Below are 21,022 nucleotides of genomic sequence, written 5' to 3'. Positions count from 1 at the left end.
TATTTAATAAATGTTTCTTTTAGCTTTTTAGTACATAGTATTTAAGAAATGTTTATCTTTTAGCTTTTTAGCCCATAGTAGGTATTTAATAAATGTTTATCTTTTAGCTTTTTAGCCCATAGTAGGTATTTAATACATATTTATCTTTTAGCTTTTTAGCCCATAGTAGGTATTTAATACATATTTATCTTTATCCCCAGTTCTTAGCACACACACAGAGGAGATTAATCAGTGCCTGTTGGCCTGACTTGAGAGAAAGGAGAAGAAATGACTGCAGTAAGGAGTGAGGGACAGAGGGGCAACGGAAGGGAGAAAAATGAAGGAATGTGAGAAGCAAATAAAGAAGGAAGAGAGAAGCAGAGAAACCGACGGAGGTGGGTAGATGGGATTAAAGGAAGGAGACAGAAAATCCACAGAAAGGAAAGGACAAAAGGAGGAGATGAGGCGGAAAGAGATTCAGAAGGGAAAGAAATGGAGAATGAGAGACTGGGCAGAAAAGGGGGATGAGATGAAAACAGAAAGAAAAAGGAAGAGGAGGTAAGAGAAAAAGAGAAGGCAGCCTTAGGGCGGGGCCACGCAGGCGCGCTGGGGCGGTGTGAAAGGTAAAAGGTTAGAGGTGCCCGGTGTCATGGCGGCCTCCGCTCTTGCTGTGGGTATGGGCCCGCTCCGCCTCGGCTCCAGCTGCAGCTTTCGTGGTCGAGTTGTGCCTCGGGGGCTGAGCGCCCACGGGTGGGGGCTTCCGGCACCCGTGGTCTTGGGACGAAGCGCGACCGCGTCCAGTCGGACGGAAGCCCCCGGCAGTGACCTGTATTGCGTGGAGTTGCTCCGGTGAGCTCCGGTCCGAGGCCGCCGCCCCCAGATTCCGGCAGTGTCCGGGTTCGCGGAGAGGGAGGGCAGGGAGAGACCGGCCCCGGGGGAGGGATGAGCGGGGCCGCAGAAGTGACTCTCTAGCCGCCCCGCCTGTGACCTTGGTCTCTGCTTCACTTCAGTGCCACAAACATTCACTTATTTGTTTTAAAATAAGTTCTTATTGCTGCCTTTTGCCATTCACGTCGCCCTGGTTCCCCACAGTGTCCTTCCCTTTCCTCTACTCAGACACTAAAGAAAAAGAGCATAACTGATTCCCTGACAGAACGTCCGAGAACACACGGGGGCCTCTGCTCCGCCCAGGAAGGCTCGGAGGAGAGCGAGCCTTCTTTGAGCCCTTGTTTCTTCTAAGTCTGCCGAGCTCGCTTGGCGTTTTGTGGGTGGTCCCTTCTGTCTGCATTTTGGTCATCACTAAATGTATTTTCCCATGTCTCGGCTTACGACAGCATCGGTTTCTCATTTCCGTCCGTGCTTCTCTTCATTCCTCCTATTGGGCCTTTCTTACGGCACAGCCACGTTGGATTATAGCCATTTGCCGAAATGGGTTAGGCAATCAGTGGGCATCTTATTTTAATAAGCATCCTTTAACAAGCACTTATTAAGTGCCCAATGTGTGCCTCTCTTCAGGGTAGCTCTTGGGAATATAGAAGTAAGAAACCAAACAAATAGGTGCTGCGCTCCCTAAACTTCCTTTTTAATAGAGGACTTTGGCAAAGGGTCACAGGAACAAGCAAATGTAAAATATTTACAAAGGGGACGGAGATCTGGAAAAGGCTTAGTTTGAGCTCAACTTCGGAGGAACTAGGGATTCTAAGAGGGTTGATGGGAGAAGCAATGCATTCTAGGTCTGGAGGCAGGAGCACGCAGTGGTAGGGAGAGAATTGTTCAAAGACTTGGAGATACTAATTGTAATAATTGCCTGCATTTATATTTTTTTACCTGGCATCTGAAACATGCTAGATTGTGATAAGTGATTTACAGATTTGAACATCATAACATCCATGCAAGCTAAATGCTGTTATCTCCATTTTTACAGTTGGGGAAACTGAGGCAGGCCTCCGTTAAGCGACTTGCCTGGAATTACAACAGCTAGTAAGTAGACAAGACCATCCCGTTTAGTCCCAATTTGAGGGGGAGTAACACATTATCATCTTGAAAAGACAGGTTGAACTCATTGTAAAGGGTTTTTAATGATGAAGTTTCTATTTTTTCCTAGAGATATAGTCGCTGTATCTTTTTCAATAGGAGAGTGACTCGGTCACTTTCATACTTTGGGAATACCCTTTTTGGTAGCTATGATGAATTGGAGAGGGACTGTTCCTGCAGGATTATGAGGGGTGGAATTAGACTGTTTTTGTAGAGTAACTGGAGAGAAAGGTGAGATATGAGGGTTCATGTAGAAATAGAATTTAGAAGATATAGCATTTGTGGCAATGTCTTCCATTCATTTAAGCAGGACTGTTTGCTACTACCAGGTTATCCACATTAAGACCCTACTTTACTATGATCAATTTTGGGGAAGGAAGGGCTAAATCAAGCAGTCAGTGAACACTTCTAAAACCTACTATGTACCAGGCACTGTGCTAAGGACTGGGGATACAGAAAAAAGGCAAAAGACAGCTCTCATAGAATTCACAATTTAATGGAGATCATAATCAAATGAAAAGTCACAAACCAGCAAGATATATACAGGATAAATAGAAAATAATTAACAGAGGAAAGGCACAAGAATTAAGAAGAGTTAGGAAAGACTTCCTGAAGATGATGAGATTTTAATTGGGACTTGAGGAGGGCCTTCAATCTCATCATGCAATTGAAGCTGCTCTAGCCAAAATTATTAATAATTTCTTAATTGTTAAATATACTAGCCTTTTTCTAATCATCATCCTTGTTGACTTCTCTGCTTGTTAATCACCATTTCCTCTTGGATATTTTCTCCTAAATTTTTATGGCTTTGTTCTATCTTGGTTGTTCTCTCACCTGACTTTAATGCTTTTCATTTTTTTTTGCTGACTCCTCATTCAGATCATATCTATTGGCTTTGGTGTCCTTATAGGCTCTGCCCTATGCCTTTTCATTTCTCTTCATACTGTCTTGCTTGATGATCTCATCAATAGCACTGGGTTCAACCATCATCTCTGCAGATGATTCCCAGATCTATATATCCAGTCCCTACTTCTCTCCTGATTGATAGTCACAATCAACTGACATTTAGATGTTTTAAATTACATGTTCTAAAGGCATCTCAAATATAACATATCTATCCCCTCTCAAAATTTCTTAATGAGTCAACACCACCCTTCCAGTCACCTAGGTTTATAACTTCAATGTGATCTATGATTCTATGCTTTCACTCCATATAGCCAATCTGTTGCCAGATTTTGTTGTTTTTACCTTTACAACATCTTTTGTTTATGTTCCTTCTCTTCAGTTAAGCAGGGCCCTAATGTGGGCCCTCATCTTGTCATACCTAGATTATCCCTGTAGCCTTCTGATTAGTCTCCCTGCTTCAGATCTCTCCCCATTCCAATTCATCTTCCATTCAGCAGCCATAAAAATATTCCTGAAATGCAGCCTTCATAATGTTATCTACCTGATTGATAAACTCCATTGGCTTCCAATTACATACAAGGTTAAATATAAACTCCTTTCTTTGGTGCTTAAAGCCTTTTGCGACGCTTTTGGTCCCTTCTTTGATTTAGTTAAGACACTATATTTCCTAAATTTGTGTCTTTCTGGTTGTCCTGATTGAATTGAATGAACTCCCATCCTTAATACTTTTTCCACTTTCTCATGCTTCTTTCAAGATTCAAGATTTCAATTCTTCTAAACATTTCCACATTTATTATGCTGCACAAGAAAAATCAGATCAAAAAGAAAAAAAAAACAAGGAAAAAAAAAAAGCAAGCAAACAATGAAAAATTGAAAATATATGTTGTGATCCACATTCAGTCCCCATAGTTCTCTTTCTGGATTTAGATGGCTCTCTCCATCACAAGTCTATTGGAATTGACCCGAATCACCTCATTGTTGAAAAGAGCCAAATCCATCAGAATTGGTCATTGTATAATCTTGCTGTTACCATGTACAATGTTCTCCTGGTTCTACTTTATTTAGCATCAGTTTATGTAAGTCTCTCCAGGCTTTTCTGAAATTATCTTGCTGATCATTTCTTAAAGAACAATAATATTCCATTATATTGATAAACCATAATCTGTTTAAGCCTTCCCTAACTGATGGGAATCCATGCAGTTTCCATTTCTTTGTCACTACAAAAAGAGTTGCTGTAAACATTTTTGCACATTGGATCCTTTTCCCTTTTTTATAATCTGTTTAAGATACAGGCCTAGTAGAGACACTGCTGGATCAAAGGGTATATACAGTTTGATAGTCCTTTGGGTAGAGTTACAAATTGCTTTGAGATTATTTTCCATTTAAATTGTTATGTACATGGTTATTTGCATGTTGTTTCTATCATTAGAATAAGAAACATCCAGGAAAGGGACCATAGTTTTGTATTTCTTTGTATACCCCAGTACTTAGGGCAGTGTTTGGCAAATAGGAAGTTTTTTGACTTATTATAACATACTATCCTTTTTTAAATGAAAGCCTTTTGATAGGGACTTATATTATAACAAGGTTAATTTAAGCAAAAATCAATACTTTTGAGTATTGCTGAGATAATTGAAGTTAAGTGACTTGCCCATCTAGGAAGTATTAAGTAACTAAGGCCAGACTAGAACTCAGGTCCTTCTGACTAGGTCCTTCTGACTTTAGGGCTGGCACTCTATCCACTGCACCATCTAGCTGCTCCCCCAAACCAATACTTAAACACTACTGCATGCTCTTATCTTAGACATATTTTTCCCTGTGTTTTTAAAAAAATATTTATTGAATACATTTTTTATTATTATTTTATTGACTGTTACTAAGTGTAGTTCAGTGTGCTAGCTACTGGGGTAAGTAAGTATTAGGATGAGTTGACCCCTGCCTTTATAGAGTTCATAATCTGATTCAGCAGACATTTATTAAAAAACATTTTTATATAAAACTTTTTGATTTCCTAATTTTTTTCTTGCATCTCTCCTTCTCTTCTGCCCTCCTTGAGATGGTAAGCAGTCTGATAAAGGTTATACAAATGCAATTATGTAACCCTATTATCCAGTCTATCACCAAATCTTGTCATCCTACTTTATACATTCTCTCATATTAGTTTTGGTAGGATTTTTTTTCTGTCTATTCAATTAATTAATTAATCAGGCTATCCTTTTACTTTTTCGTTTCCTTTCACTTGAACTACTTAATGCTCTTCTAGTCAAATTAATATTCATAAAGCATAGATCTGACCATTTCATTCCCCTAGTTCAGTGACAACCTTTTGCCTCTAGAATATTATATTCATCTTAATTTAACAAACATTTAATAAGTGTCTCCTACACAATCCTGCCTCCACTGATTTATTTACTATATATACTTTGAACTTGACTTACTCTTTTTTTCTTCCCTTCACTCCTCTATGTAAGTTCCATTTTTTTTTACTTTGTATTCCCAATACATATTGCAATTCATAGTAGGTTTATTGAATTGGATTGAACAAAGAAGTAGATTGAAGCGATACTTTTTTTATTGTTCAGTCATTTTTCAGTCATGTGCTACTTTTCATGACCACTTTGGGGATTTCTTTGGCAAAGATACAGGAGTGGTTGGCCATTTCCTTCTCCAGCTCATTTTATAGATGAGGAAACTGAGGCAAACAGGGTTAAGTAACTAAACAGAGTCACAAAACTAATAAGTATCTGAGACTGCATTTGAACCCAGGAAGAAGAATCTTCCTCTCCTGAGACTGCATTTGAACTCAGGAAGAAAAATCTTCTTCTCCGCAGGTCTGATACTATTCATTGTGCCACATTGCTGCCTGAGATACTTACACACATAATTATAATACTAAATAGAAACTCAGAGAATAATTCAATAAGTGACATTCAAGCTAGTTTTTGAAAGATAAATATTTCAACAGGCAAGGGGTAAGATGTGTTAAAGGGCATTCCAAGTTCAGGAAACAGCTTGAGCAAAAACCATCTAATTATATTTTTACAAATTACAAGTAATTTAATCTAGTTGTGGTGATGTTCAGAAGAGCCAAGAAATTTGAAGAGAGGATCAGCTTTTGTAACTACTAGAAATCCCAGTCCAGTTAAACTATTAAGTGGATACCATGTGTGAAGTCCTAACTTCATACAACAAGTATGCTTAGGGGTGGTGGTGGGGAGGCAAATTTGAGATTGTAATGGCACTTGGACTAAGTAGGTGGAATATGATCTAACATATAAATAGGCAAGTATTTCCCTGAAAATTTGAAGAGGGAGAAAGTTCTAACAGTTGTAGGAATCAAAAAAAGCTTTATTTCAGAGATTGCATGTAAACTGAACTTTTAAGAAATTCAGGGATTCTCTTGCATTCCGGGCAAGGACATGAATAACTGAGAAAAGACACAAAGGTGCAAAATATAATTCCATGTTCAGGAAACTGCAGATGTCCAGTTTGAGACATAAGAGTATGTGAAGATTGGGGGGAGGGGGAGGATAAAATAAAGCTAGAGAGGTAAACTAGAACCAAATTTTGAAGAGCTTTAAATTCCAAACGAAGGAATTTGTATTTTATCCTTCATCAGGAGACTTACATAGATTTGTGCTTTAAGAAGATTATTTTTATAGCTGTGTGGAGGATAGTGAAGAAAGACACTGGAAGCCAGGAGTCCAATTAGGAGACTGCTTTAATAGTCACAGGATCACAGATCATAGAATCATAGATTTGAATGATTGAATCTTGGAAATCACTTGAGTCTCCTCATTTTACAAATGAGGTCAAGAAAAGTTAATCAACTTACCCAGGATCATATAGCTAGTATATCTGGGGTGGTGCTCAAAGATTTTCTGACTACATGTTTACTGCTATTTTCACTTCACCATGCTGCCCAGATGAGATGGGGCCTCAAAAAGGTGATAATATTAGTAGAGGGAAGTGAACCAGTGGGAGAGAGATTGTGAAGTAGAATCATCCAGACTTGTTAGATGATTGAGTATTGGAGCGAAGGGAGAAGGAAAGAAGGCTGAGAATTTTGGAGAATAGAAATATCTTGTGCCTTTAACAGAAAGAGTCAAGATTGGAGGAGGGAATGGATTTTTACAGAGGAAGAACTAGAGTTCTTTTTGGTCATGTTGAGTTTGAGATACCTGTGAGATATTCAGGAGATAGTTGGTGATGTGAGAATGAAACTTGAAAGAGAGACTAGAACTAGATATATAAATGATATTTGAGCACATGGGAAGTAGTAGCAACAAGAGAATATAGGAAGAAAAGAAAAGAATAACCAGCGTAAAGCTCTGGAGGACTCCAGTGGTTAGGAGATGAGATGTGAATGATGGTCTACCAGAAGAGGCTGAGGAGTTCTGAAAGGTAGGGAGAAGACACAGGAGAGAGTAGTTTCTCAAGAGAGAAGAGAGTAGAGAACAGTTCACATTGTTACGTGGTATGGAGAGATTAAGAAGGATGAAGCCTGAGAGGCCATTGGATTGAGCAGTTATGATTGTTGATAACATTATAGAGATCATTTTCTTTTCTTTTTTCTTTTCTTTTCTTTTCTTTTTTTTAGAATAAAGCAAGAGATCATTTTTCTTGAAAAGTGATGTCCATAGCCAGAATTCAATGGTTTGGGAAGTAAGTGGGAGAAGAGGAAATGAAGAAAGACAAAGAAGATAGATGACAATATTTGGAATTTGGCTGTGATGAGAGAAATGTAGATGCTGGTCTGAGGGAGTGGTGGGTTTTAAAAAGTAGAGCTTTTAAAAATGTAATGAAGGTAGAGCATACTCATAGGTCCTGGAACTGAGCAGCATACACTCTGCCATATGTAGGCAGCCACTATAGCTACATTTCCCTGCTTCCCTTCTCCCAAGAAGTTCCAGAAAGAGTTTCATGCCACACTTTATGGAGAAGAGAGAGAGAGGGGCGGGATCTCTTCACCCTTTAAAATTTCCTGACTGGCTGGTTCTTCCTGACTTAGTGGCCATTCCTCTTTGATAAAGTCCCCTCCCTGCTGCCATCACTGGATTTTGTTTCATCCCAGAGTCCTTTATTGCTAAGCCTGTGTCCCTGAAAGTTATTAGGATGTTATAGAACACCCCAAGAATGTTCTATAAGAGTGCATTCTATCCTCATTGCATAAGAGAGTAGGAAGAAGATCTGGGCATCATTGAGTTTTTAGGTTACATTGGAATTCATAGGTTATATAGAGAAAGAACGAACTAGCAAATCAAGGCAACATTGGCTCCAGGAGAGAAGGCACAGAGGCAACTTTAACATGACATGGAAAAATTGGATTTGTCAACAAATTCATTCTGTTGAGCCTTAAATGAAAAAATAAGCCTTAATAAAAGGCTGGGAGCAGTCACTAATTTCTTCTGTCACTCAGCAGGTTTGTTGGGATGATACTAAGAAAGAGATAGGAATTGAAATTCGTTAGAGTAGCTTGAGTTAATAAAATGCGAGGTAGCCAAAAAGAATTACTAGATTTGAAGCAGAGACCTCTTGATCTTGTCAGATACTGTACATCTTTGTAAACATTCAGCCATATAAAATGTTTAAAAGATAAGCAGGACAGTAGTGCAACAATGATATGGATTCATGCAATGTTTTCCTTTGAGAAACTTGAAGTATTTCACATGTACCATTAATCTTCTGGAGAACAAGAACAAATAACAGTTCTTATTTGATAACACAAAAGATGTGTGTGATCAGCCAAGCTGGGGGCAAGATTTCAGTCTTCAATTTTCAATTCCTGACACACTGTTTTTGGTTTTGTTTTTTACACCAGATCATTCTGCATCTCAAGTGCCTTAAAAACATTTTTAAAATTCAGAGTCCATGTAAGGGACTACTTCAAATTGAGGCTTAAAGATCAGGAAGTTTTTAGAATATCATAAGAAAAGCCCATAAACTGAAAACATGATTCCCTCGAATCAGTTTAATTCAATTCAGAATTGAATACAGGAGTTTTTTGATTATTTGTATTTGTATCCTCAGTGCAGTGTCTATATATAGTACATGATTAAAAAATGTTTGTTGATTGATTGAACAAATATGTATTAAAGAACTACAAAATATTATTCACAAAATACAAAAAATGAAAAACAATCCTTGTTCTCAAGGATCTTATAATCAAATGGGAATTAAATCCTATACAATGATGAATTGAGCAAAGGAACAACAAAAACACCATTCACAAAATATTCTATAAGAAATTTGTAGAGGAAAATATCACTGGAGGCATTTAGGGTATAAGACATAAATAGGCATTCATTCTCTGTCTCTCCGTCTTCTCTGTCCTGTCTCTTTCTTTGTCCTAATTCTGTCTCTTTCTCTTCTTCCTTCCTTTTTTCCTTCCTTCTTTTCTTCCTCCTTTCTCTCTGGTCTGTCTGTTTAGATCTTTTTCTTTCTCTTTCTCTCTCTTTATCCCCCCTCTTGTCCTTCCTGCCCTCTCCCCAAATCAAACATACAATCACAATTTTTTATTCCCCAGCTAAATTTTTTTTGGGTAAAAGCAATCATTATGTTAATCTTTCCATATCGAGATTGTAAAATCTGTGTTCTTAACCTAGAAATTAGGTTATTTAAGTTATGAACAAAACCCTGTCATTGAGTATCAAATCAGTCTCTATTTGATATTGTGTTGAGTTAGAGAAAAGGAAGATTTTGAAGACAGCTTTCCACTGATAACTTATCGTTGGTAGAGCTTAGGTGACTTAATTTAAATGAATATAATTTTTTACCATATAGTAAATTGCTTTCTTGCGGCATATTGGTTATATCTTAAATATTAATGGTGCTAGGATAACAAATTAAAATAAATGGGAGGAAAATTCTTTACTGTTTGTTAGTTTCACTTTTTCTAGTCTCCTGTTGTAATTATATCACATTAAAGAAAATAATAGAAAAAGGGTCATGAAGCCATACGATGTGACTAGTGCTTCTCTAGTTATTCTGGAAAGGCACATGCATATGGTAGGAGTATGGAATATGATAGATACCTTAGGAAAATAATAACAAACTTTTATCAACAAGCAGAAAAAGCAGGGCAGCTAGATGGCACAGTCAATAGAGCACTGGCCTGAAGTCATGAGGGCCTGATTTCAAATTCTGTTTCAGAAAAACTTAACAATTCCTGGGCAAATCACTTAACTCCAATTGCCTTGCATCCCCTCCCCCCCCAAAAAAAAGAGAAAAAAAAAAGAAAAGAAGTCAGAAAAATATTTCCAGAGCTGGTTGATTTTTCTTTGTGCAAATGACATGAGGATTTGGGGCAAAAATTGCTACATATACTTTTATTAGCAACTAGATGCTAAAAATATCTCAAATTCACTAGCCAAGGGAAAGTTTTTATTAATGTCTGTGAATTCCTGTCTGAAATAACTTACTTGGAGTGAGAATGAGTTCAGCAAATTGTAATTTTACAAGTTTATCCTCCCTACGACCTATCTTAGCAGAAATGCAGATATAAGCCATAACATTTTCTCTTAGGGGTTATCTGGACTCAATCCTGAGGTCTTGAAAATAAGCTTTTTAATGCTTATTTTCAAATGTATCTTATAAAGCACAAAAATTACTTTGGATTAGATAAGTAATTATATAGAACTCTTTATTCTAAGAAACTGAACCCAGAAGTATTTTTGAAATTGATAGCAGATTAAATTCTCCAAGAGAAAAATAGCTGGGCGTGATTCTTTTCTATATTAACATAACATATAAATATATAACATATTTTGCTTGACTTTTTATTTTTAATTTCTTGGCGCCCCCTAGTGGCAGAAGTCACATTGTTGTTTTATGTCACTTGTATTGCCAGTATAATGCTAAAAGGTTTCAGAATTGGACAAAGATTGCTTCCCCTCAGAGTCCATAGAATACTGTATCATGTTGTTGCTGTTTTTTTCTGAAAGAAATAAAAAAGAAAGAAGGAACTCGATGTATAAATTACTTCAAATGATAAAATATAATGGAAAGAGTACTGTAGTATGTTTTTGTAATTTGATTTCTGTTTCTGTAATTATTTGACAATTTAAAACAAAAGTAGTTCTGAAAGAATTTAAATTCTAGGTGCTGTATTAAGACAATCAGAGTATATTGAATATTTTTAAACTTTGTTGTTAAGTTTTTTTCAATTATGTCTGATTCTCTGACCCCATTTGGGATTTTCTTGGTAAAGATACTAGAGTGGTACATTTCCTTCTCTTGCTCATTTTACAGATGAAGAAAGTGAGGCAAATAGGTTTAAGTGACTTACACAAAGTCACACAGCTCGTAAATGTCCAAGACCAGATTTGAACTTTAAAAAAATTGAGTCTTCTTGATTTCAGGTCAGCATCCCACCCACTGTACCCACTTAGCTATCATTAAAAAAACAAACAAACAAACAAAAAAAAACTGGCCTCATAATATCTGGCAATTTCAAAAAACCAAAACACTTGTAATATTTTCCGTGGCACAGTTTCTCTGTATTTGGCCTTGAGAAGTAAAACAAGAAATTTCAATATAGCACTTAAAAAAAAAAAAAAAAAAAAACATTGTGAGACCCCTAATTTGTGTCTGACTTCCATTTGAAAGTTCCCTGTTTATAAATTAACATGCCAGATGTATGATTATGTAGAATTTGGATAGCAACTGATCACTTTTTGTTTGTTTTTCTGTTTGTAGGAAACGAGACTATGAAGGATATTTATGTTGTCTTCTCCTGCCTGCAGAAGCCCGAAGTTCTGCTTTTGCATTGAGAGCCTTCAATGTGGAACTGGCTCAGGCTGGTATTAAAATAATTAAAACAGTCAACTGAAAATGTGAATGTTTTAATTTAAGGTTAAAGTCTGTATAGTAAAAAACACACATATACAAATTAAAATATCTCTACAAGTAATAAAAACTGAAGTAAATTAAATACATAAGTACTTGAGCATCTACTGTATATTCAGATTCAGCCTATTAAGCATTATGGGAATTTAAACATACTTGTAAAGATATTAATTGAAATATGAAAGATAGACTAGAGAACTAATGAACCCAGTGATGAAAATGAAAAGTTACTTTATCAATATTAGCTTATCCTTGCAAATAATGTGTATTGCCAGTGAATTGTTATGATTTCACAAGTTGCTAATAAATAACACTTATCAGGTGTAACACAGCAAAAACAAGAATAAAAAATGATAATATCTAAATTTTTATAGCATTTTCTGTGTGCCCGATACGGTACTAGATACTTTACAATTATTATTTCATTTGATTCTCACAATATTGCTGGGAAGTAGGCATTATCATTCCTATTTTACACATGAAGAATCTCTTGTAGACAGATTAAGTGACTTAACTGTGGTCACACAATGAGTAAGAATCTGAGGCTGGATTCAAACACAGGGCTTCCTGACTCCAGGATTTTGCTCTGTCTTGTGTATCTCCTACCTGCTGATTTATTCCTGGTCATTCAATTTAGCAAAGAAGATGTTATAATAGATATTTTTCAGGAATAAGTGGTTTGTAGTGGTTATACAGGTGTCTTTGAAGTTTGCTTGCTTTCTCCTTCTCTGTCAGTCACAAGATCTGGGATTTATTTTTTTTTCTTTTTGTCCAGAAATGGGATTTTAGTTTCTGGATAGGATGCTTCCTCTGCTGAGGCTAAATGCTGATTCTGTGCTTTACAATCTAGGACAGTTGTCTGAGCCCTCTAGATAGCCAGTGATTTGCCAGGATCACACAGCTCATGAGTGTGTGAGGTATGATTGGAACCCAAGTTTCTGTGGCTCTGAGGCAAGACTTCTATCCATACTTCCTTTCATCTTGGAAATAATACTGAGAAATTGTTTGAGTAAGAAATAATACAGTAAAATGAGCTTAGTTTTTATTATGTGATATTGGGTTTTGTGCTTATTTCTCAGATTGTTTTGTGAAAAGTTTTTGCTGCCATCATGTATATAAGTATGCAGGATTTTTTCTAATATAAAGCCAATAACTACTTGCAGTTTTGAACAAAATTATTAATTCAATTGAACTTTATCCTTTGCATCCTTGATAGAAAAGCTGTATTGACTAATGTAAAGAAATAGTGAAAAATGGGAAACTGTAGGGAGAGTAATTTGCCTCCTAAAATTTAGCAAGCTAGCATCTAACATCACACCATAAAGCGGAGATGTTATATTTGAAGGGAAGTTTTGTTTTATAGGCAACTATTTATCTACAGTTAAGCAACTTGTCCTAAGTTTTGAAAATAAGAATAGGGTTCCCTCCTCCAATTTTAAATGATACGTAATGCCAAATACCAATTATTTGCTGATAGTTTCTCTGAATTTGTGAAAAAGGAGATCTTTATTTTATTCAGGTGCTGAGTAGACTTTGACCTGGAATAGGGCATTTTGGGGTGAATTTTGTATACACTAAAGAATAATTTAAAATTTTCTTTGACAGTGCCCTGGCCGTAGTACTTAATGTCTCCTTAGAACTTGTTTTAAAATGTCATCTTTTATATTCCTCAGAATGTTCCTAATACTTCTTGTCTTCTCTTTTATTCCCTCAAAGTTTATAGTCACCCTAGCTTTAGAAATGGATGGAAATTAGAAAATCTAGGAATATTTGGGAGTCATGTTCAGGAATACAGCTGCTAAGTTGACCCTCCAATGTCCCATTGGTACCAGAGGAATGAAATACTGTGCTGACTAGACTTTGCATTCTCAAGATCTGATAGGAAGACTCTGCTGCAGTCAAAGGACAAGTTGTACCCAAAATAGATTGCAGCATTGCCCAGCTGGTCTCCCAATCTTATTCTATTTAGCTCAGATAAGATTTTGTTGTTGCAGCTCAAGGGCATAAAATAAAGGGAATGGATTCTCTGCCTTGGGCCACAGCTTTTTATTTTTTAACTTCTGTTTTGCAACTATAATCCAGTATACATTGTGTTAAAGTCTACAACAAAACTATTACGGTGTAAAAAGGATTTGTGGCCAAGCTGTGGCTAACAGAAAAATTGCAGATATGGTATTTAAACCATTAAATAGCCTCATGTAGGCCCTCTTTAATAATAATCCACAGGTCTTTCCTGTAGGCTTAGCTCCTTGAAATGCTTTTTTTTTTTTTTTCCCCCTGAGGCTGGGGTTAAGTGACTTGCCTAGAGTCACACAGCTAGGAAGTGTTAAGTGTCTGATACCATATTTGAACTCAGGTTCTCCTGAATTCAGGGCTGGTGCTCTATCCACTGCGCCACCTAGCTGCCCCAGAAATGCTATTCTTTACTATCTTGCAATCAGCCTCTTCAGTTTCAAGAATGAACCTTTTGCTTTAGTCGCTTTTTTTTTGACACAGTGGAGCAGGAAGACTTGAGTTCAAATCCAGCCTCAGAGAGTTACTGGCAAGTCACTTAACCTTTATTTGCCTCCATTTTCTCAACTGTAAAATGGTGAAGATAATAATAGTATCTACTTCCCTGGATTGTTATGAGGGTAATGCTTGTAAAATGTTTAGTTCAGTGTCTTTCATATAATAAATGCAATAGAAATACTTAATTCTCTTTCTCTTCCTCTACTGTCCTTTTCTTTTGGATCCTAAATTAATCCATTTTCTTTCTGACCTAAACTGCATCAGTATGCAGTTTATAGCTATCCACCTGACAAATTCAATCAGTATCCCTTAAGCTACTCTTACTAGAAATCTTGCTTTCTGTCTGTAACTAACTACTTATTAAGTGCCTACTTTGTGCCAAGAATTGTGCTTGGTGCTGGTGGTAGTTAGTCCCTACTTTTAAGATTACAATTTATCAGGCAAGTGATACAAACAAATCAATAAAGACAAGGTATTTCTGTGAAATGTAGAGGCGAAGATGGAATATATTCCAGGTGTTTTGGATAGTCAATGCGGAGTCAAAGAGATGGAAGTTAGTATTGTGGGTGAGGAAGAAGAAGGCCAAGTTTTTTTTGGGGGGGGGACCAAAGAGTACATACCAAAGAGTAATGTATAAGAAGTTTGTAAACATTGGGAGTAAGGTTAGTGGCATTAAGTGCCAAACAACAGTTTGCTCTTGATTTTATAATTAATAGAGAACTGCTAGAATTTATTGAGCTTATGAGTGAAATGGCCAGATTTGCACTTAGAAATTGCTTGATAATGTGAAGGCTGGATTGGAGAAAAAGAAGTTTCAAAACAAGGAGACTAATTAGGAGGTTATTAAAGTAGTCCAAGCCAGAGATGATTAGGTCCTGGATTAAAGTGGTAGACATGTGGGTCTAGAGTAGATTGATGTAAAGATGTGGGAGTAGAAATGAAATTGTTTGGCAACTGATTAACCAATTTGTGGTATGAAGAAGGAGAAGAATGAGGATGACACCAAGATTGGGTGACTTGAAAGATGGTAGTATCCTTGACAGTAATAGTGAAATTCTGATGAAGGAAGTGATAGATTTGGTGGGGAGGGGGAAAGGGAAAAAGAGAGAGTTTTATTTCAGACACTGAATTTGAAATTCCTCTAGGACATCCAGTTTGAAATGAAAAATAATTAATTGGTGATATAGGACTCCATTTCAAGAGAGAGATTAGAAATGTATATCTGAATCTTCAGTTCATCTGAATAGAGATAATAATTAAAGCCAAAGGGGAAAGAGAAGTTAATTATTTGTTCCTGGGAGATACCTATTTCCTCCCATTAAAACATTTAAAATATTCAGTTGTCCCACACTTAAATTTTTTTTTCCTTTTTTCTTTTTAATTGTTTTATTTTCAATTCTGAATTCTCTTCTTCCTTTCCTTTGTACTCATTCAAGAGGGCAAGAAAAGCAAAACACATTACAAACGTGAAGTTATGCAAGACCGATTCTCATTAGCCAAATCAAAAAAGAAGAAAACGTGCTTCAATTTGGATTCTAAGCCTGACCTTTATCATTAGTTCTTTGGAGTAGTGATTGATCATTGTGTCTGTCAGAGTTACTAAATCATTGAGTTATCTTTTTTTTTTTTTTTTTCTTTTTTCTTTCTGAGGCTGGGGTTAAGTGACTTGCCCAGGGTCACACAGCTAGGAAGTGTTAAATGTCTGAGACCAGACTTTTAACTCCTGAATTCAGGGCTGGTGCTCTATCCACTTCGCCACCTAGCTGCCCCTCATTCAGTTATCTTTACAACATTGCTATTATTCTCCTCCTCTGCTTAGTTACTCTTTTTTTTTTTTAAAGATGTATATTTTCCCCAATTACATGTAAAAATAATTAACATTTTTTTTCTCCTTACCTTCCCCCTCCCTGAGACAGTGAGCATTAATTGATCTCCTGGTTAGGCTTATTTTTCTTTGTATTAGTTCATACAAATTTCCCAGGCTTTTCTGAAACCTTTTCCTTCATTATTTCTTACACTGCAGTAGTATTATATCACATTATATCACATTCATACACCACATCCTGTTTAGCCATTCCCTAATTGATGGGTCCATATTTATCAGTTAATAAATAAATCTTTGAGCTTCATATTCAATCTCCAATCACATTTGGGACTTGCTATCTTGGTGTTTATTCACAAATATCTGAGGACTACACCAACTATCAGTTGAGAATAGGTACATATCTAATTTTCCTAAATAGTGATTTTGCTAAAATTATCTACCATTGTTGCTGCTTTAATCAGTTAAGGCAGATAGAGTCGTCTAGCATTCTCTTACATGTGAGCTAAATTCTTTTCTAGTACCCTGAGAGCCATGAGGCTGACAGTTTATTAGAGAGAACATGAGGTACTATTCCTTAGGGCTGTTATTTAGATGGAAAAATGCATTTACCAGCAGCTGGCAAATGCATGTTTCCTTCATACTACTTTAATTATAAAATATAGACTTCAGTGATTTTTCTGATAGAAAATAAAATTGTCTAAATCTAAGGCTTTAGATTGCTAATAGTGATAAAAATTTAACTGATACAAGTTTGAGTTAAAATCAGAAACAGATGTGTAGAACCAATTGTGATTTTGACCTGAATCATTATCTGATTATCTCCACAGCTGCATACTTAAATATATCTATAAATAGTGCATTTTAAACTCTCTTCATAGGTTAAAGATTCAATCTCTCAGAAAACAATTGGCCAAATGCGAATGCAGTTTTGGAAGAAAGCTGTGGAAGATATATATTCTGATAGCCCACCTCATCAGCCAGTAGCCATTGAACTATGGAAGGTAAAAAAAATTCTTATTCCTTTTAATATAGACTGGAAGAAAATATTATAAACTTCTACATGAATAGTTATTGGAAATTGCAAAGGGGCAAATTTAGGTTTAATGTTATTTTCAAAAAATTCCAACAGAATTATCCAGAGGTTGAATGAACTTCATTGGGAGGCAGTAGGGTCAACCTATTGAAGGTCTTTAGACAAAGGCTGAATGACTACTTGTTGGATCTGTTGTAATGGGGATTCTTTTTGGCATAAAAGTTGAATAGATGGCCCTTGAGGTCCTTTTCAACTCCAGAATTCTGTGATTCTGCTCCAGTTGCTTGATTGTAGAGTTAAATCCTGGGAAACATTTTTTTTTTAACTTTTTGTTTATTATCATCTTTTATAAGCTTGTTAATCCATCCTTGATTTTAGTAGGTTGAAATATGTCTTTTTTTTTTATGATAGGACTAATTTGTTTTCATCATTGATTTGAGACAGGAGCCACTTTATGCACTTTAATAAAAACTATCTATTTAGAGATTAATTCTAGGTATCACACAAATCCATGGATTGAGTTTCTGTTAATAACCTAATATCTATGTTATATTCAGTACTGGTCACTTGAACATTTCCACATTGAGCTCCTCTGTGTTTTTGTTGCTGCTGATGTTCATTTGTGTCTAATTCTTTGAGACTCCATGGTGTTTTCTTGGAGAAGATAGTGGAGTGATTTGCCATTTCCTTCTCCAGTTTTAGGCAAGGGGTTTAGTTATTTGCCCAGGGTCACACAGCTAATAAGTATCTGATGTTAGATTTGAACTCTGGTCTTTCTGTTCTATCTGCCTCTAGACCTCTAGACTCTGTCCACTGCCCCTCTGTATATATCATATTTAAGACACAGGAACCTCTAGTTGAGAGTAACTTTATAAGTTATGTAAAGAGAAAGGAAATTCTATTGATTTGCATTACTTACCTGTAATGTAACTAAAGTGTAATCGGACCTAAATGTATATTCTACAGAATTGGCAGAAATTTTTTCAAGTCTTAAGCACCATCAAGGATAGGCCATAGTTTTGATGTCCCACTAGGGAGTGGAAAACTAGGTCTTCCCATATCAGGGACTAAGGAGGAAAAAATGGATGGGAAACCATAGGTGTTAGATTTGTTCACCCCTATATTTTAATCTCCTTTTAAGAAACTGGACCTTATCAGTTCCCAGTAAGAGCACTGACTCTTCAACCTCTGGCAGACTCGTTAGCTTATACTTAGGCTACATAAAGGATTTTTTAGTCTTTTTCAGTTTTTCTGAAAAATGTAGAGGAAATGAGGATATGCTTTAGGAGGCGAATCATTTTTTTATCTGCCTTTCTTAGAAAGCTAGATGTATTTGAAATAGAAAATAAAATGTTACCCTTTATACCAGTTTATAGTTGCCAGTTTATCAAGTTCTCTTTAGAGCGACTTAAACTGTGATCATGATTATTTCTTCAGCTTTTCAATTTGACTAATTTTGAAGGTTATTCTGAGTATCTGGAAGAAATTGGTGACCTTCAGGATAGTTATATATATATATTTAATGGGATTTATTTGTGATGAAATATTATCCTTTTCTGGGAAATGCTCTCAGGAGGAAAAAAAAAAACAACCTGGAAAGTTCTCCATGAACAAAGTGAAATGTACTGTATATAAAGTAATAATGTTCTGGAATGACCAGCTGTAAATGATTTTGTTGTTCTCAGTAATATAATCATCCACAATTATTCTGAAGGACTTATAATGAAAAATCCTATTCATACACAGAGAAGGAACTGATTGTTTCTGAATCGAAGCATTCTTTCTTTCTCTATCCTTCTCTCTCTTTTTAACTAAATTTTTCTTGAGGGTTTTTATTTTCATTAAGGTGGGAGATCTGTTTTCTTTCACAACTTAATTTTCATCGAAATGTTTTACATAATTTCATGTATTTTCTTATTTGTGGGTGGGAATAAAGGAGAGAACATCTTAAAAATAAATGTAAAAAAAAAGTGTTTTCAGTGTAATTGGAGAAAAATATTCAGTAAATAAGAAAGTATAGCATAGAAGCAGTGCAGATATATTATCCAGATATCAATTGTTACTAAAATTGTTTAATTTCTTTCTTATAGTTGAAGAGTTCTAGACAGTTCTAGACTAGAAGTGAGAGACTTAGCATCTAATCCAGATTCCATCATCTTGAACAAGTCACTTAATTTCTTGGGCTTAATTTTCTCATCTATAAAATAGGGAAGATGCTTGTCCTACTTTATCTCACAGGATTATTGTGAAGATGAGGATATATTTGTGAAAATGTTTTATAAATTGTAAAACATTACACAAGTCAAACTGATGATGATGGTAATTCATCATTAGAATTAAGAATAGAAGAACAATTATAAAATAATTGTATTACATATTCACATAAGAATTCCCCTATGAATGCATTTTGGATGTAGTTTGTGTATGAATTTAAATTTCATTTTAAATAATTATACATAGTCATGGTTTTTATTTCTCTTTCCATGATTTCTTGAATTTATTTGTAATTGATATAGTCTAAATTTGTTTGGTTTTTTGAGTTTTTTTGATGAGATGATTGGGATTAAGTGACTTGCCCGTCACACAGCTAGGAAGTGTTAAGTGTTTGAGGCCAGAGTTGAATTCAAGTCCTCCTGACTTCAGGGCTGGTGCTCTATCCACTGCACCACCTAGCTGCTAAATTTTTTTTTTTTTTTTTTTTTTTTTTAATATTTATTGTTTGATTTCCTTCAACTGAAAACAGAGTTATGATAACTTGGTGTTGGGTTCAAATGCTACTGGTCTGGGATTCATTCAGCTATTTGGAAAGGTTTTTTCTCCCTGTCACTGTAGGATTACAATGTGAGGTCTTGAAATGACTCTTGTAATCTAATAGTATTTGTAACTGCTTGGCCATAGCAGTTTGTGCACTACAATTCCTTGGCAGGTTTTGGCTAGCTATGTGGGGCCTGTCCCACAATATACACATCTCCTTAGCATATGTCATGAGTAGACTATTTTAAATAAGTTAATGATTTAGCTTTTAAAATTTATTCCTGGCTCTGGGAAAATGTTATGTAAGTGTAAGAGTCTTAAACCAAGAAAAGAGTTTCCAAAGTCCTTAGCTTTTTCTGTTCTTTGAATCACTATAAGAATGCATCAGTTAAGTATTGACTTCCATGACAGCTAATTAAACTACAATGTTCTACAGTGAGGATAGATCAGATTTGGAAAGAAGGACTATAATACATTTAGAGGGGTAACTTGAAAAAGTATATAAAATGAATATGAAAAGTATATCAAAATATCTTTGACTAGAAAATATTTAAACTCCTTTGTATAGGTAAACCAAAGTGACCCATAATTCATATTTTTCTTTTGGTTCTTTAGGATGTGCAATTTTCATTTTTAAGGAAATAGTTTTGTCTTCAAAGAGACCAACTATATATTTTAGAAGTGAAGTACTCAATAACAGGATAGCCTTAAAATACCAGCTACAACGAAGCCAGGGTGCTTCAGGTAAATAAAAAACCTTTTTTGGGGGGGATTTTACTAGTAGACGGACCATTTAAATTATTAAATAGTTCAGGAAAGCAGACAGTTAGTGGAAAAGTACTAGGAAAATTCTTCACTTAGAAATACTTTGAAGTATTTTCCACTGATTTTTTTTTCTTCCCTGTTGTGTTTTCTAGCACTGTTTCTTTAATAATGTACTATTATAAATGTTTTTCTTTTAACCACTATTTTTGTTGGATTTTATTTTATTAAAATTTTTGCTACTTTTTAATTTGTTAGTATTTTTAAAATGATTCTCTTCTTTTAGGCAGTCAAGAGACATAATCTAACTAAAAGATGGCTTATGAAAATCATTGATGAAAGGGTAAGTTGAAAATGCCACAATCTTCTTT

The 21,022-nt window shown here is 35.5% G+C and overlaps 1 protein-coding gene across 6 annotated transcripts in view; it reads left to right on the top strand.

The window, feature by feature from the left end:
- The first annotated feature begins 600 nt into the window (after positions 1 to 600).
- NDUFAF6 (NADH:ubiquinone oxidoreductase complex assembly factor 6) overlaps positions 601 to 21,022 on the top strand; it is a 42,338-nt gene continuing 21,916 nt past the window's right edge. Inside the window, exons 1-5 of one of the 6 annotated variants that reach the window (XM_074269135.1) lie at positions 698 to 828; positions 1,904 to 1,959; positions 11,617 to 11,716; positions 16,981 to 17,103; positions 20,938 to 20,994. In XM_074269135.1, coding sequence (XP_074125236.1) covers positions 17,017 to 17,103; positions 20,938 to 20,994 — 144 coding nt within the window. In that variant the 5' untranslated portion in view covers positions 698 to 828; positions 1,904 to 1,959; positions 11,617 to 11,716; positions 16,981 to 17,016. Of the gene's footprint in view, positions 829 to 1,903; positions 1,960 to 11,616; positions 11,754 to 16,980; positions 17,104 to 20,500; positions 20,634 to 20,937; positions 20,995 to 21,022 lie in introns of those variants that run through there. The other 5 variants (XM_074269126.1, XM_074269117.1, XM_074269106.1 and 2 more) reach the window with 5 other exon arrangements.

Source organism: Sminthopsis crassicaudata, chromosome 1 (assembly GCF_048593235.1).
Source record: "Sminthopsis crassicaudata isolate SCR6 chromosome 1, ASM4859323v1, whole genome shotgun sequence".
NCBI lineage: Eukaryota > Metazoa > Chordata > Mammalia > Dasyuromorphia > Dasyuridae > Sminthopsis > Sminthopsis crassicaudata.
Note: the sequence above shows the minus strand (reverse complement) of the source record. Positions and strands in the feature narration are given on the sequence as shown.